Genomic DNA, 14025 nt, shown 5'->3' with positions numbered 1-14025 from the left:
CCATCTTTTATTCACGGACGTTCTGGCCTGATCGCGCAAACTGTGCTCCTAAACAATCGAGATCATCACGGATTCAACAGAATTGGCGGTGTGACAATGGCAGCATGAATCGGCAGCTCCAGATAAGGTGGCAGGAGATTTGCTTTCAGCAATCAGCAATGATGCTATCACCATCTGCAATACATCGTGATATCATCAAAGAACCTACTCTTTCCCGGGATCAAAATATCCAAAAAAGCAATTCCCAGCCAGCCTCCACTCGCAGCGCCTTTCCTGTCTTGAAGACCGCACGTCGATCTAAACTCCAAGCGGGGCACGTGGCTTGGGTCTCGATCACCCACCTCCCGATTTCCAAATCCGATGCAATGATGCATTCCCCGAGCGCCAACATCTTTTCAATGCCGAAAAAGTATTAGTTTTGGCGTTACAGAACGAGTTGACACCAACGCATCACCACGAGGATGAAAACAAGTTTTCAGGCACCGCTCGGAAACAGTGCTGCAAGCGTGAAATATCACATTCTGGACTTTGGCAGCGGGAAGTCGGGACTCGATCTGGCCTCAAGCGAGGGATCCAAATCGAACTGTGGCATGCGCCTCAACGCAAGGAAAGAAGCTGAATGATGGAGAAAGTTGTCGGTTTTGGGATAGACAATATGAAACATCCACAACACTATTGGGTCTAGATGTGTGATTCGATTGCCAGTTGTGCTCCTCCTCATGGATGGTGGTGATGATGATGATGATGATGATGCGATCAAACTCGACAATAGGGCCAAACTGGGTAACGAGCTCGTGGCTAGCACAATCAAGAGCCCCAAGCACGAAAGGCAAATGATGAATTCCAAAGACGGGATCCGATTAGAAAGCAGTCCAAGCTGGAAAAAACCATATAAGGCCTTCCATCCTCCCTCCACAGTCCACTCCCTTCTCTTCACCAAAAACAACAAACACACATTTCCCATATAACTTCAACCACCACACCAATCACCCAAACACAACCCACCCCCCCAAAATCAAAATGTCCACCCCCGAAGCAGGCAACACCCTCTCCATCCCGGCCTACACCCCCGACGCGGACTCCGCCCTCCAAGAAATCACCTGGTCCCAATCCCTCCGCACCAAGAAAGCCAACTACTACATCGTCAAAGCCAAAAACATCACCCAAAACCAAGCCGACGTCCTCCTCTACATCCAAGACACCTTCTACAAGGACGAGTCCAGCCCCACTCACCTGAGCAAGCTCCCCGGTGCTAAAAAAGAAGGCGGTACGCTTCTCCCCCCTTACCCCCTCTTGTCCCAACCTAACCCCCCAACCCCCCCATCCCATCCCATCCCATCCCATCCCATCCCATACTAACCCCATTATCCCCCGATCCAGACAACTTCATCCTCCCCATCAACGACAAATTCCAATACGGCCAAAAGAACGCCCAAGGCGAGAACCGCTGGCTCGTCCTCCACGACAAGGACAACAAGCTCTACCAGCACCGCTTCATCGTCGCAACCGTGCAGGGCCATGCCGCCGAGTGGGCCAAGACGCTGGCCAACTCGTTCGGCGCCGGCGAGCTCGCCTCTCAGGTTACCAGCATCGGCAAGAGCTTTGTCGGCCACTACCTGCACACCTTTTAAGGTTGATGATCTCAAACTGTCTCGCTGAGGAGAGTCTGGGGGTGTTTCAATCTCTCATGGGCGCGCCACAATGAAGGAACTGATAAGGTCTACTTTGAAAAAGAAACACACACAAAAAAAAAAGGAAAAAAAAGAAACTGATATGGTCAACTCTGGAGAAGGATGAAGAAAGAAGAGAATGTAACTACACTCATTAGATAACTATTAGCTAGGTCTCTGTCTCAGCAACTGGCCACGCCAGACTAGAAACGAATACTGAGTTCTTGAGCATTACAAGCGTATATGATGGCGTGATATTCCTTGGTAGATTCGAGCCTGGCCTCTATGAACAGGACCTTTGACTGCAAAGTGCAGGATAAAAGAATTTCCCAGGGGTCGGTTGAAGTTAATTGAGATAGAATAGACAGGGCACATGACACACCAAAGCCATGGAGGGGAGCGAGCTCGTTTAGCGATATCCTATGCATACAAATTATTTCGACCCATCTTTTTCCTATGCATGTCCTGGTTGCTTCAATACCCTCCACACGTGAATGAATATTGTAAACCCACGACCATAGAATATGCCTGCAGTGCCCAAGTCCCAGCTCAGACGAAACATTAAACAAGCACTAAGAGCCGACATAAATGTAGCTGTAACACAAAACCGTCCGCCCCCCAGCCCCACCAATCAAGCAACGGACGTCCCGAGAGTCTCACTGTCACTAGCATAATCGGCAACCCGGACATGGGGACTAGCCCTTCTTGGCTCATCCTCGTCATCAATGGCCCTCGCACTCGCAGGCGTAAACGTTCTGTTTCTCTTGACACCGCTGTTGTAGCAAAGCTCACCTCCTGAGGTGCTTCTCGAACTACCACAGAAAACCGTCTGATCTGGTAGCGTCGACGGTGCAGCGTTTTCCTTTCCCTTGTCTCCGAACAACCCACCACGGTCTCCGCACTCTTCGCTCGATGATGTTGTGGAGGATGACCGCGCAGAGTGGCAGGCCGCATCCCCTGATCCGGGGATAGGTGTTCCCATTCGGAAGGCCGTGTTGGGATCGACCTCCCCTAACCCCATTCCCAGGTGATGTCTGGTCTCCTTCTTGGACTTGACCTCTGACGATGGAAGCGGAATGGGTTGGTTCAAGAGTGACTGTGTCAGACTGGATGCAAGATTCGGGGGCAGCAGCGACGCATCGTGGCGATGCTGAGGCAGATGGTATTGATGATCTAGATCCAAGGCTGTAGGCGTATTGGTCGGAACCTTCATGTCGTCGACTTCGTCCATGGTGGCGCTATAATCCGGCATGCTAATGTCACTTGTTTGCTTGCGCGCCTGCATCGTAGAGCTCGACCAAAAGGCCTTGAAAGAGTTGTTTGAATCGCTTGACTGTCCGCTATTGACGATGGAGCTCATGGAGTTTACCCAGTCCATGTATGCTGACGATGAACTAAAAGGGTCCGCATAGGTATTGACAGAAGTACGGGGAAGAAGAGGGGTGGGAAATGTTGAGCTGCCAAGATATCCTGACGTTGTTTGGGGCTGGAAGATGCTGCCCGGTATTGGAGGAGTAGGGAACCCTTGGCTTTTGACGTTGCGAAGAAGCAATGACTTGCGGCGTGGAGAGTGGCTGTGAAGCTCTGCTCCATCGTTGGTTTGGTATGTGGGGACTGGCATCGAAGGGTTCGTGGAAGGACGTCGCCACATTGAAGGATTGGGCCATGCGATGCCATTGGCCTCGAGAATCTCTGTGCTATCACATCAGCCTCGGTCCGTAGTTGCTACCAGAGGTCCGGGAAACAAGACGGACCAAGAGGAGCATGCTGAAAGGAAAATGCCACGACGTTCTTGACTCTCTCAATGGGAACTGAGAGGGAGTCCCGAGGGAAGCCTTCGCTGATCACGACCTTGATTCGGCCAATGTCGTCCGCGGGATTCCAGTGGCTCTGAAACATAAGTTCGCGACGGAAATGCGGAAACTTGAGTCGCTCAAGCTCGCCGGTTTTGGTAAATTCTGTCAGAACATGTTACTGCAAGATCACTGGCAAGGATAACAATCACCACAAACCAAATGTGCTAGTGATAAGATGTGGGCCGTTGACTTTGCGGTCAAGGACAGTCGAACTAGTTGCCGGTCAGGAGGGGATTTCATCAAGAGCCAGGCACTACCCACGCAACCAAGCGTCCGTCGAGGAGAATGCGGGCCTCATATTTGACTAGCTCCATGTGCTTGCTGTAAGTCCGGGTGAATTGGCTGATCTCGGGGTTGCGCCAGCAGTGAAGAGATATCTGGAACGAGGACCCGGCCGGCAAACTCGGGACAAAGCAGGTCATTACCGGCATCATTACCGACATACCAGCTGAGCCGTGAATGTGGGACAACTCGACATCGGGAATCGCATGGCAGGCGACCTTGAACTCTTTGAAGGGAATTTTGGCGTCTCGGCCAGTCGGGAAAAGGATGACATCCCAGTCGTCGTAGCGCATCGTGGTGGTCGAAAGAGGAGGATGATTTGTCGAGAAGAGAGACTGATAAGACTTGCTCGATGATGATGGAGAGGAAAGGAACTGGTACCAAGAGAACAGCAACAAAAGAGAAAGGTGGCCAAGCCAATTACACAGCCATCAAGGCTGGCAACTCCCAAGAAGCCAAAAACAGAGTTGCGAGCGGAGATGCCTGATATCAGAACATCAGCAACGTCACTTTGGTACCCGCGTTGGTAGTTTGGCGGGCCCATGCCGATAGGCATCTTTGGGAGCTACCGGGGGTAGGGGACCCAATGACGCACGGTGTGACCGGTACTTCCCTCAGCATGATTGGAAAGGGACGAAGAAGGATGGGGTTCGAGTAGATTCGGCCCCGGTTCAACTGTGTGGTGTAATTCCAAGACAGTCAATTGGGTGCTTTGACTGTGGAAGTTGGGGCGATTCGGATGCTGAGACTGAGAGATAGCACCGAGGAAGTGACGGGGGCGGCTTGATTGTCAGAATTGCAGTTGAAATGAGCGGGAAACACTTGCTTCCTTGGTCTAGACCATAAGATCATACGTCCGTGTCGTCAAGGTTGCCAGCTGAGATTTGGAGACCGATTCAGAAAGACGGCAGGAAGCGGCATAACAAAAAACCTATTCCGAAAACCGGGAACCGCCTCTTTGGAGGAAGCTGGCAAGCTAACTCAGGAAACTGCAAAGGGTCCTATATTTGTCAATAAAGTCAAAGGTGGCATCACCGCGCCTGCTGGGTCACCCGTGGTATGAGCTGTTCCCCACCCTCCTGATACCAATAATCGCGGCAGGATCAGATAAAGCTCTTTCCACGTTTCCAAGATCCCACAGCTTCCAACCCTCCATCGGCATCAACGGAAAGCAGGGCACGGATCAGTCGCCACCCAGCTGGGATTCAAGATCCATGTCAGTAGACGATGAACCGAAACTAGATCAAAAGCCTGGCCGGACATGACTGCCTGCTGAGCTGTTCTTTGACAAAGGGACTCAATTGCACAACATAGGTCATTAAAACCTGGATATTTACAACTCCTCACATACTACTTCCACTTCAGGGGTCCTCATCACCTTCCATTCTGGCCTGTTTCCAATGATTAGCTTGACCCAAACGCAGGTCCAATGACTGTCCACTTACGCGGATAGCACCCTCTCCACCCAGTTCCCTGACCAAACCACCCTCAAACTCTCTGGGGTAGCTGACACGGTCTGGGTAAACCTGCTTGACGCTGAAGACAACGCCGAAGAAGACCACAATGAAGGCGCCAAGCTGGGCGAGACCCTTGCCAGGGCTGATCCATGTGTACTCGTAGGTGGAGAATATGCCCAGAATATCGTTGTCTTCGTGAACCGGCTCGCCCAAGTTTCTGCGCTCCTGCTTGTCCCACCAGTCGGCGTGAGGGTCACGGAATTGGCGCTTGACACGGGGAGGGTTGATATAACCGCCGTTCTATGCTCCTGTCAGTTTTGCCGGCCATTCTCAACCCAGAGCTCCTCCTCGACCTCCTCAACGCACCATTTCGGGATCCTCAGCCGCAGTCAGCTTGGGGTAGTCGGAGTCGGGGTACTTCTCGTCAAGCTTGGCGCGGCCGACCATGGACTCGGGGAGGAAAGTTCGGGTCTGAATGAGGGGGAGTCGGCGAACCGCAAGGGCGGCAGTCCGGAGGGGCGCTGCCCGCACAATTCGACTGGACAGCATCTGTGAGTAGCGAGTTAGCATATGTGTCGAGAAGAGGGTGAAAGGGCAAATGGTGACATGCCGTGGCGTTGGGGGTGCCGCAATGCGATAGTGTGAGGTGAGGGCTGATTGATGACGATTGAGTTTCGAAGCTCTCCCCCAGAGGTTTGGCCTCGTCGTGGTTGGAGCTGTGAGAGCTGTGATTGGCTGGATGTTGCTGTTCAGAGGTCACAAAGTGGACACCTCAGGCAACAATGCACGCAGCCCACCAAAAAGAAGCAGAGCAGAGGCCAAGCCAAGCCCACGGCGCGCCCTCGCACTGGGCGGCCGCGGCAATCGCCTTTCAATCAAGCTTGGTCATGAGTTGGAATTTTTTGTCGGCTCTCAAAAGTTTTGCTGACGACGGGCTTTTTCGACACTATTCACGCCGCAGCAACCACCACAGCGGCCTGGACATGCTGAAATTCCGACACGAGATTCCCCGCGACCGTCCCGTTCGCCTGACCTGTTTTTCGGCCTGCCAGATGCCAGTTTCGTCGAGCTCTCGGCTTTCTTTGCCTCGCGCTGTCCCTTGTTACTATGACAGAGATCGCGTCGCCGAGCCCAACACACGCTCTTCCGCCTGCCACTAACGGCGACAACAATGGCCACCACCACCATGCCGAACCATCATCCACCAGCCATCCCGAGCCCGTCGACCTCGTCCTCGAACCCCCAGAGACGAAGGATTCATCCAGCGAAATTAGTGAATTCGAGGATGATGAACAGGTCCTGGCCAAGCTCGATCAGATAAAACAAAATGCCATCAACCAGGCTCCGAAAAGCAACGGCATCGACCATGCCCACGACGCCCCGTCCACCGATGATGAGCCACCTGCCAAACGTCGACGAGTCCGAGATACGACCCCAAATAATACCATCAGGAAGCCCAAGGTCGAATCCCCGCCATGGAAGAAGGTTGAGGCCGAAGGGCCAACCAGGTTGATAGCAGAGGATGGCCGTCGCAAATCGGGGCGCATCAACCTCGTGAATCTGGAGCAGGACAAGCGAACGCCACGGGGAAATAATCAAGCCAGTCCTCCGCGAAGAGGGCGTGGGCAAGCTAATGGTTCTGCAAGTGCAAACAGCTCAACCCCCGCTTCGGGAGGCGCATCGAAGCGTCCGATACCCTCCAGCAAACACGCAGCATCCAAGGCTTCCATGTCCAAACCTCCACCCCGGAAATCGATGACCCAGGAAGTCCGATCGAGTGCACGAAGTCGTCGACGATCCACATCCCCAAGGCGACCCACCACGCCTACGAGGCAATCACTTGGCACGCGCCGCTCCACGCGTCGTCTTAAAGATAATGACGATGACGATGACAGTACCTCCCCAGCCGGTATCCGATTCACCCCCCGTATCAAACTCCGCCGCCCACCCCTGACAGAGCTACCTTTGGTCCATCGGGACCAAGCAAATCTACGACCAAAGCTCGGCCCGTCTTTCGAAGAGTACGTCGTGCGAGCAGCCAATATTCCTGTGGAAGAGGGAGGGCTTTTGATCACCGCCGAAGATGGTCCTCGATACACTGATAAGCTCGTGCAAGAGGATGCCTCCATCATTTTGCGGGTCGAGAAGGAGGTAGAGCCAGGCGGGTTGCTGGCAGAGGAGAGATGTTCGGTATTCGAGCCAGAAGCGGAGGAGGAACCACCACGGCAATGGGCACATCTGGATCACCTTACAAGGGCTATGAGCAACTTTCGTAAGTTGATGCTTAATGAGCAGCAGCGACATCGTGCCACAGCAAAGAGGATAGCCCTTGCATGCGAGGCTGAATGGAGGCGGCGAAATCCGCAACCCAAGACAGCTGAAGAGATTGAGTTTGAGGAGCGAGAGAAGAGCAAGGCACGGTGGAGGCAAGTTGGGAAGGCAATAGTGGGGACATGGGAGAACGTCAGGGTAGAGGTCAACCGTCGACGGCTTGTGGAATGGGAGGCTGAGGAGCAGCGACGCGTCAAGGCTGCGCTGAACCAAGCAGTCAATTTGTCGGAACAAAAGCTGCAAGCCAGGCAAACACAATACGATGCTGAGGAAATGTCAGGCGAGGACGACGATGATGACGAAGATATGGACTCGGATATGGATGACGAAGAGGACATCTCTGATGTTTCTGAGTCTGATAAGGGTTCAGAGGCTGATGATGAGAGCAACATGTCGTCGTCGGAAGATGATGATGATAAGGAATCTGTTCTGTCCGATGAAGGCTTGACGCAAGACCAACTACGTGAGAAATACGCCAACCTACCGGTGTTGGAGTCAAAGGAGGTCGATGATTCGAAACCAGACGTGGGCACAACGCCGGCCGACACTCCACATGGTGGTCCAACTGATATGGACACCAGCGATGAATCGGTAGACATGGATGACGACCTTGGCTCAAGTGAGGAGGAAGAAGAAGACGAAGGCAGTGAGGAGTCGGATGACGAACCTGCTGGGCTGCTATCCTTGTTCTTCAAAAAGTCTGAGTTGAAGAAACTTGAGGTGGAGGCTGCGCCTGAGGAACCCTCAGCTGAAGGCGATGGAGATGTAGAGATGGCCGACGTTGATCCTTCAGATGTCCCCGCGCCAACGGAGGAAGGGGATTCTGTGATGCCAGATCTGAAAGAGTCAGCATCTGAGTCGATTTCAACAGCTGCTGAAGCAGGCGAACCAATGAGTGGTGTGTTGGCAGAGGTTCTGGTAGAGAATCCACAGTCTGCGACAGCAACTGCCACTGCTGAACATCCACCACCACAAGTCGACGTGTCCGCCACTAAGTCTACAGCGTCAGTGTCTCCAATACCTCCACCAGTTGATGTACAGCCTGTTGATGAAGCTCGTACCTTCGCCAGCCAAGCACAGCCAGTTGCCACCAGGGTCAAATCAGAGCATGATGTCGATGTGTCGATGGTAGACGCATCTATAGTAGACGAAGCCCTCGATGCCCAGTCCACGGCAGCCAACCATCACCATAGCCCCGAGACGGAGCCAATGACCAATGCCCACAGTGTATCTAGAAGCCAATCGCCAAGGACATCCAACGACACCAAACCAACTGACGCAGAAACGCCTGTATCGACATCACAGCTCAATGCCGCAAAATCTGACAGCAGAGAGCTCACTCCACAGCAAGATGCCCCAAAGACAGAAATACCCTTTCTGCTTCGTGGAACGCTGCGTGAGTATCAACATCACGGGCTGGATTGGCTGGCAGCCCTATATGCCAACAACACCAACGGAATTCTCGCCGATGAAATGGGCCTGGGCAAGACCATCCAGACCATCGCATTGCTGGCGCATCTGGCATGCCATCACGAAGTGTGGGGTCCACATCTCGTCATTGTCCCAACAAGTGTCATGCTCAACTGGGAGATGGAGTTCAAGAAGTGGTGTCCTGGCTTCAAAATTCTCACCTACTATGGTAACCAAGAAGAGCGCAAGAGAAAACGACAGGGGTGGACCAATGATGACGTGTGGAACGTTTGCATCACATCATACCAAATGGTGCTCCAAGACCAACAGGTATTCCGGCGCAGGCGATGGCATTACATGATTCTCGACGAGGCTCACAACATCAAGAACTTCAAATCTCAGCGGTGGCAAACACTGCTTGGCTTCAACACGCAGGCTCGTTTGCTCCTGACGGGTACCCCTCTGCAAAACAACCTGACAGAGCTCTGGTCACTTCTTTACTTTCTTGCCCCCCCCGAAAATGGCGAGGGAGGCTTCGTTGATCTCAGGGAGTTTCATAATTGGTTCTCTAGGCCAGAATCACAAATCCTTGAGAGCGGACGAGAGCAACTGGATGATGAAGCACGGGCTATCATCTCCAAGCTCCACAAGGTCCTTCGACCATACCTCCTCCGCCGTCTGAAGGCCGATGTCGAGAAACAGATGCCGGCCAAGTACGAGCATGTCGAGTTCTGTCGTCTTTCCAAACGCCAGAGAGAACTCTACGATGGCTTCTTGTCCCGGGCTGACACCCGTGAGACCTTGTCATCTGGCAACTACATGTCTATCATTAACTGTCTGATGCAACTGAGGAAGGTCTGCAACCATCCGGATCTCTTCGTTGATCGCCCTATCATGACTTCGTTCCGCATGCAACGTTCTGTTGCAGCTGATTACGAGATCAACGAGCGTATTGTCAGGAAGAAGTTGTTGGCCGAGAAGCTGATGAGCACAGTGAGCCTCAGCTTCCTCAACATGATCCCAACACAGTACGAAGACATGTCCACGTCCCATGCCGATCGCATCGCTCAGCTTAGCGCGCTCCGTATCTTTCCCGATCTGAGAGATGCGCAAAAGATTCGGGCCAACAACGCTTACCATAACCTGGATCCAGCGTCTGTCAAGTCAAATATTGTGTATCTTGAGAGCGCCGCCCGGTGGGGTCGGTTTGAAGAGCTTCAGCATTGCGTCTATCTGAACGCCCTCCGTCGTCAACAACGTCCCATTTACGGGAAGCGTCTTGTCGAGATGCTAACGCTCGACACTCGTCGTCGGCCATACAAGCAGCGACCAAAACTCCCTCAAAAGATCATGAGCTGGTTTGAAGAGGATCTGCACTTCTTGCACAGTGCAATCCCTACTCTTCAACAACGAGCAGAGTCGATGGAGACGACCATCACCAAGTTTGCATGTGTCACCCCGGCAGTGGTCACTGGTGATTTGAACAGGTTCCTACTTGGGGAAAAGGGCATCCAAGCATTCCAGGAGGCAGATATGAGGCTTTCAGCACCAGTCAAGTATGCTCCCTACATGCCCAAAGAGCGGCCTGTTGATCCTTGGCACGAAGCCCGGATGCGCCTCAGCATCCAGTTCCCCGATAAGCGTCTCCTCCAGTACGACTGCGGCAAGCTCCAAGCGTTGGACAAGCTCCTGCGCAGGTTGCATGCCGGCGGTCACCGTGCACTCATCTTTACCCAAATGACAAAGGTTCTCGACATTCTAGAGCAGTTCCTCAACATTCATGGCCACAAATATCTGCGTCTTGATGGTGCAACAAAGGTTGAACAGCGTCAAATTTTGACGGACCGCTTCAACCACGACACTCGAATCACTTGCTTCATTCTTTCAACCCGTTCGGGTGGTCTTGGTATCAATTTGACGGGTGCCGACACAGTCATCTTCTATGACCAAGACTGGAACCCGGCCATGGACAAACAATGTCAAGATCGAGCTCATCGTATCGGTCAGACCCGCGATGTGCATATTTACCGTCTTGTTAGCGAACACACCATCGAAGCCAACATCCTCCGCAAAGCCAGCCAGAAGCAAATGCTCGACGACGTTGTCATTCAAGAGGGCGAGTTCACCACGGATTACTTCAACAAGATCTCTGTTCGCGACGTCATCACCACAAGCGGAGAGATTTGTGCCAACGAAAACGACGTTGCCGCCAACGCCGCCATGGATAGGGTCCTTGGCGGCGTGGAGAGCACCAACCCGCGCAACGTCGGCCGTGTACTCGAGCAGGCAGAAGACAAGGAGGATGTCGCTGCAGCGAGGGTGGCCGAGAAGGAAATCCAGGAAGATGAGGCTGACTTTTCGGAGCAGCAGCCTTCTGGGGTGTCGAGTGCAAGGAATGGTACACCGCGTGAAGGGACGGAGCCACCGACATCAGCAACGACGAAGCCGTCTGGTCTTGGGCTGTTTTCTGAGTCTGCTGATGATGGCGAGGTTGCGGAAGTGGAAGAAAAGGAGGTCGAATACAATGCTTGGGGGGGGAGGATGCAGACTATTGACGATTATATGCTCAAGTTTATGACGGCTGCGCTGGAAGGGACGCCGTTGGATCTGCCAAAGGATAAGAAGAAGAGTAAGAAGAAGGGGAAGGATACAAGGAAGAGGTAGTGGTTCTTTTGACAGACATGAGAGAGAAGAGCGCGTTGGTTGTATGATATGGATTGAATATTCTTGTCTTTGTGTTTATGATGGAAGAGATATAAAGATTATTGAGTATTGTTATTATTATTTTCTGGTTCGGCATTGGAAGAATAAAAGGAATGGAAGAAAAAGAAGGTGTGGTGTTTTGTGTATCACATAGATGAGTGAATTGGGGGTTGGGGGGGTTGGGGGTAGTATTACTATATAGGATGAGAGTATTTGGGGTATTGTTAGGGGTTGGTTGTTTAGACTGGGAGGTTGGGTTTTGGTAGAGTGATAGCGGAAGGGAGGGAGCTGAATAACGATTTATTAACATATTGCCATATTTTCAAACGACGAATAGGTGGGGAGCGGGGTGATTGAAAAGGGTCAAAAATAAATCTCAACACTTTTTGGGGGCAGGTGATGCCTCTGCCTTAAGTGCAACTTCACGTTGTGTAATGGTGCAAGAGAATATGTCAACACAGTTTGTTATTCACCTGAGTTTGATATGAACATTTCGAACACGCACAGAATATATCCTGTTAACGTACATTATAAGCGAGTCGCGCATATAAGCGAGTCGCGCACTCTCTACCACCCTATAAATACTATCCTCAATTACACCACATTAACACAAGGAATTAACTATAATTACATTAGAAACAGCTGAATCAAATGATTCTGCAGCCTCCTGGCAAATGCGTGCGTTATAGCCAGGCTTGCCGCATACACTATAGTACTGAGTCTTCGTACGAGACCCCCCTATACCACCACTACTTTATTGATTTTCCTGGATTACCTGCTCGCTCACGGCCTTTTGATCCAGTAGATCCTATACCTTTTATATAGTAAGTAACCCTCCAAGCCTTATATGTATTTTTTTAGCTCTCCGGCGTTTACTTAATACTTTATTAGCTTTATAGAGCGAAGAGACCTTTGTACGAAGGAGAGCCACCTAGTGTATTATAGCCGTAATACCTTTAGTAAGCTAGTTTACTATAATTAATATTAAAGTCGGGGAACTATTTTAATAGTTAGTAATACGAATTTTAATAAATATTAATTATAAATTAGTTTTTCGAGGGTTATATAGCGTTTAGGAGACTTAAAGTTATATAATACCGGGCTATAAGTTTAAAGGTATTAGCGTATAAAGCTTTATATTTAACTTGAAAAAAATTTTCTCTAGGTCGTATAATATAAAACTAATATCCGTAAAGCTACCCTATATATTTTTCTTTATTATAAATACGAAAAAAGCTTTACGGAAAGTATAAAGGAACTCGAGCTTATTTATATAATTAATATATATATATATTAAATCCTCGATTTAATAATTATACGCTTATTTTAGTAGTTTAAAATAATTAATATCGAATAGTTAAAGGAAGTAAAAAAAATATAAAAGTATATAAAGTATAATAATATTACTTTATTAATAATAATATTCGAATTTAATTAAATAATAATTTTTATAACCGTCGAAGGTTAATAATTAATATTTATTTTTTATATAGAATATTATATAATAATCGAAATATTTAATTTAATTTAAATTTATTAAATTAATAATTTAATTATTATCGGTAATTATAATACGTTAAGTAAACGGTAAATTATACTTAATATATTAATTAATAAAATAGTATCACGCGGTTAAAATAATAAAAAGAAGGATAGCTTAACTAAAAATATTAACTTTTTAAATTATTATTATTTATTTACAGTTATTAAACTAAACTAGTTTCGCTTTATTAAAGCTATTTAAAGTCGTAACTATTATACTTATAAAAATAATATTTATTATAAAGCTAATTTCGTCCAAATTATAAATATTATTATTTATAATACTGTATTTAGCCTTAATATTCTATATAAGCGTAAACTACTTGTTAATAACCTTTAAATCCTCGTATTTAGCCCTTTAATAATCGTATTTACGCGTAAAACGCGTACGGAACTATAGCTAGCGTTTAACGAAGTTATATACTTAAAGCTTATTAATAAAAAGCGCGTTATATACGCGTAGTAATTAGTTAACTATATTTTCTATACTACGCAATCTTAATGGAAAAGCTCGCGTATATAGCTTAATAACGTATTAAACAATAGCATCCTCTTCGGATTAAATAAGCTTCTTCGATTTAGGCGTAGTATCGCGTCGTGCAGGCCGGCCAACGCGTCGGTCACGGAGCGTTAATTCTGGAATATTATAGAGCCTCGCTGCTACTCTAACGCTTAAACGCTCATCATTCTAAAGAGCTTTAAGGGCTAAGATTACCCTCGCTTCTTTTAAAGTAGGTGGCATGTTGGGTTGTGGAGAAAAATGATGTTAAGTAT

The 14025-nt window shown here is 49.4% G+C and overlaps 4 protein-coding genes across 4 annotated transcripts; 2 read left to right on the top strand and 2 right to left on the bottom strand.

Moving 5' to 3' along the window:
• The first annotated feature begins 924 nt into the window (after positions 1–924).
• QC763_509960 (uncharacterized protein) lies at positions 925–1812 on the top strand. The gene is made up of 2 exons (XM_062913583.1): positions 925–1267; positions 1381–1812. The coding sequence occupies exons 1-2, from the start codon at positions 1021–1023 to the stop codon at positions 1629–1631; spliced, it is 498 nt and encodes a 165-aa protein (XP_062765008.1). The 5' UTR covers positions 925–1020; the 3' UTR covers positions 1632–1812.
• A 263-nt stretch (positions 1813–2075) lies between these two features.
• QC763_509950 (uncharacterized protein) lies at positions 2076–4101 on the bottom strand (the record flags this gene model as incomplete). Its single annotated transcript, XM_062913582.1, has 4 exons — positions 2076–3362; positions 3425–3628; positions 3683–3738; positions 3788–4101. 4 exons carry the CDS (start codon positions 4099–4101, stop codon positions 2302–2304), a joined length of 1635 nt encoding a protein of 544 aa, XP_062765007.1. The 3' UTR covers positions 2076–2301.
• A 1068-nt stretch (positions 4102–5169) lies between these two features.
• QC763_509940 (uncharacterized protein) lies at positions 5170–7015 on the bottom strand (the record flags this gene model as incomplete). Its single annotated transcript, XM_062913581.1, has 4 exons — positions 5876–7015; positions 5632–5814; positions 5254–5565; positions 5170–5199 (listed from the first exon to the last, which is right to left on the bottom strand). The coding sequence occupies exons 2-4, from the start codon at positions 5812–5814 to the stop codon at positions 5170–5172; spliced, it is 525 nt and encodes a 174-aa protein (XP_062765006.1). The 5' UTR covers positions 5876–7015.
• On the top strand, positions 6373–11670 carry SWR1 (swr1 complex component; the record flags this gene model as incomplete). Its single annotated transcript, XM_062913580.1, has 1 exon — positions 6373–11670. The coding sequence occupies one exon, from the start codon at positions 6373–6375 to the stop codon at positions 11668–11670; it is 5298 nt and encodes a 1765-aa protein (XP_062765005.1).
• Positions 11671–14025: the final 2355 nt, after the last annotated feature.

This window comes from Podospora pseudopauciseta (assembly GCF_035222475.1).
Source record: "Podospora pseudopauciseta strain CBS 411.78 chromosome 5 map unlocalized CBS411.78m_5, whole genome shotgun sequence".
Taxonomy (NCBI): Eukaryota; Fungi; Ascomycota; class Sordariomycetes; order Sordariales; family Podosporaceae; genus Podospora; species Podospora pseudopauciseta.
The sequence above is the reverse complement of the archived record's forward strand: the minus strand, read 5'-3'. Positions and strand labels throughout refer to the sequence as shown.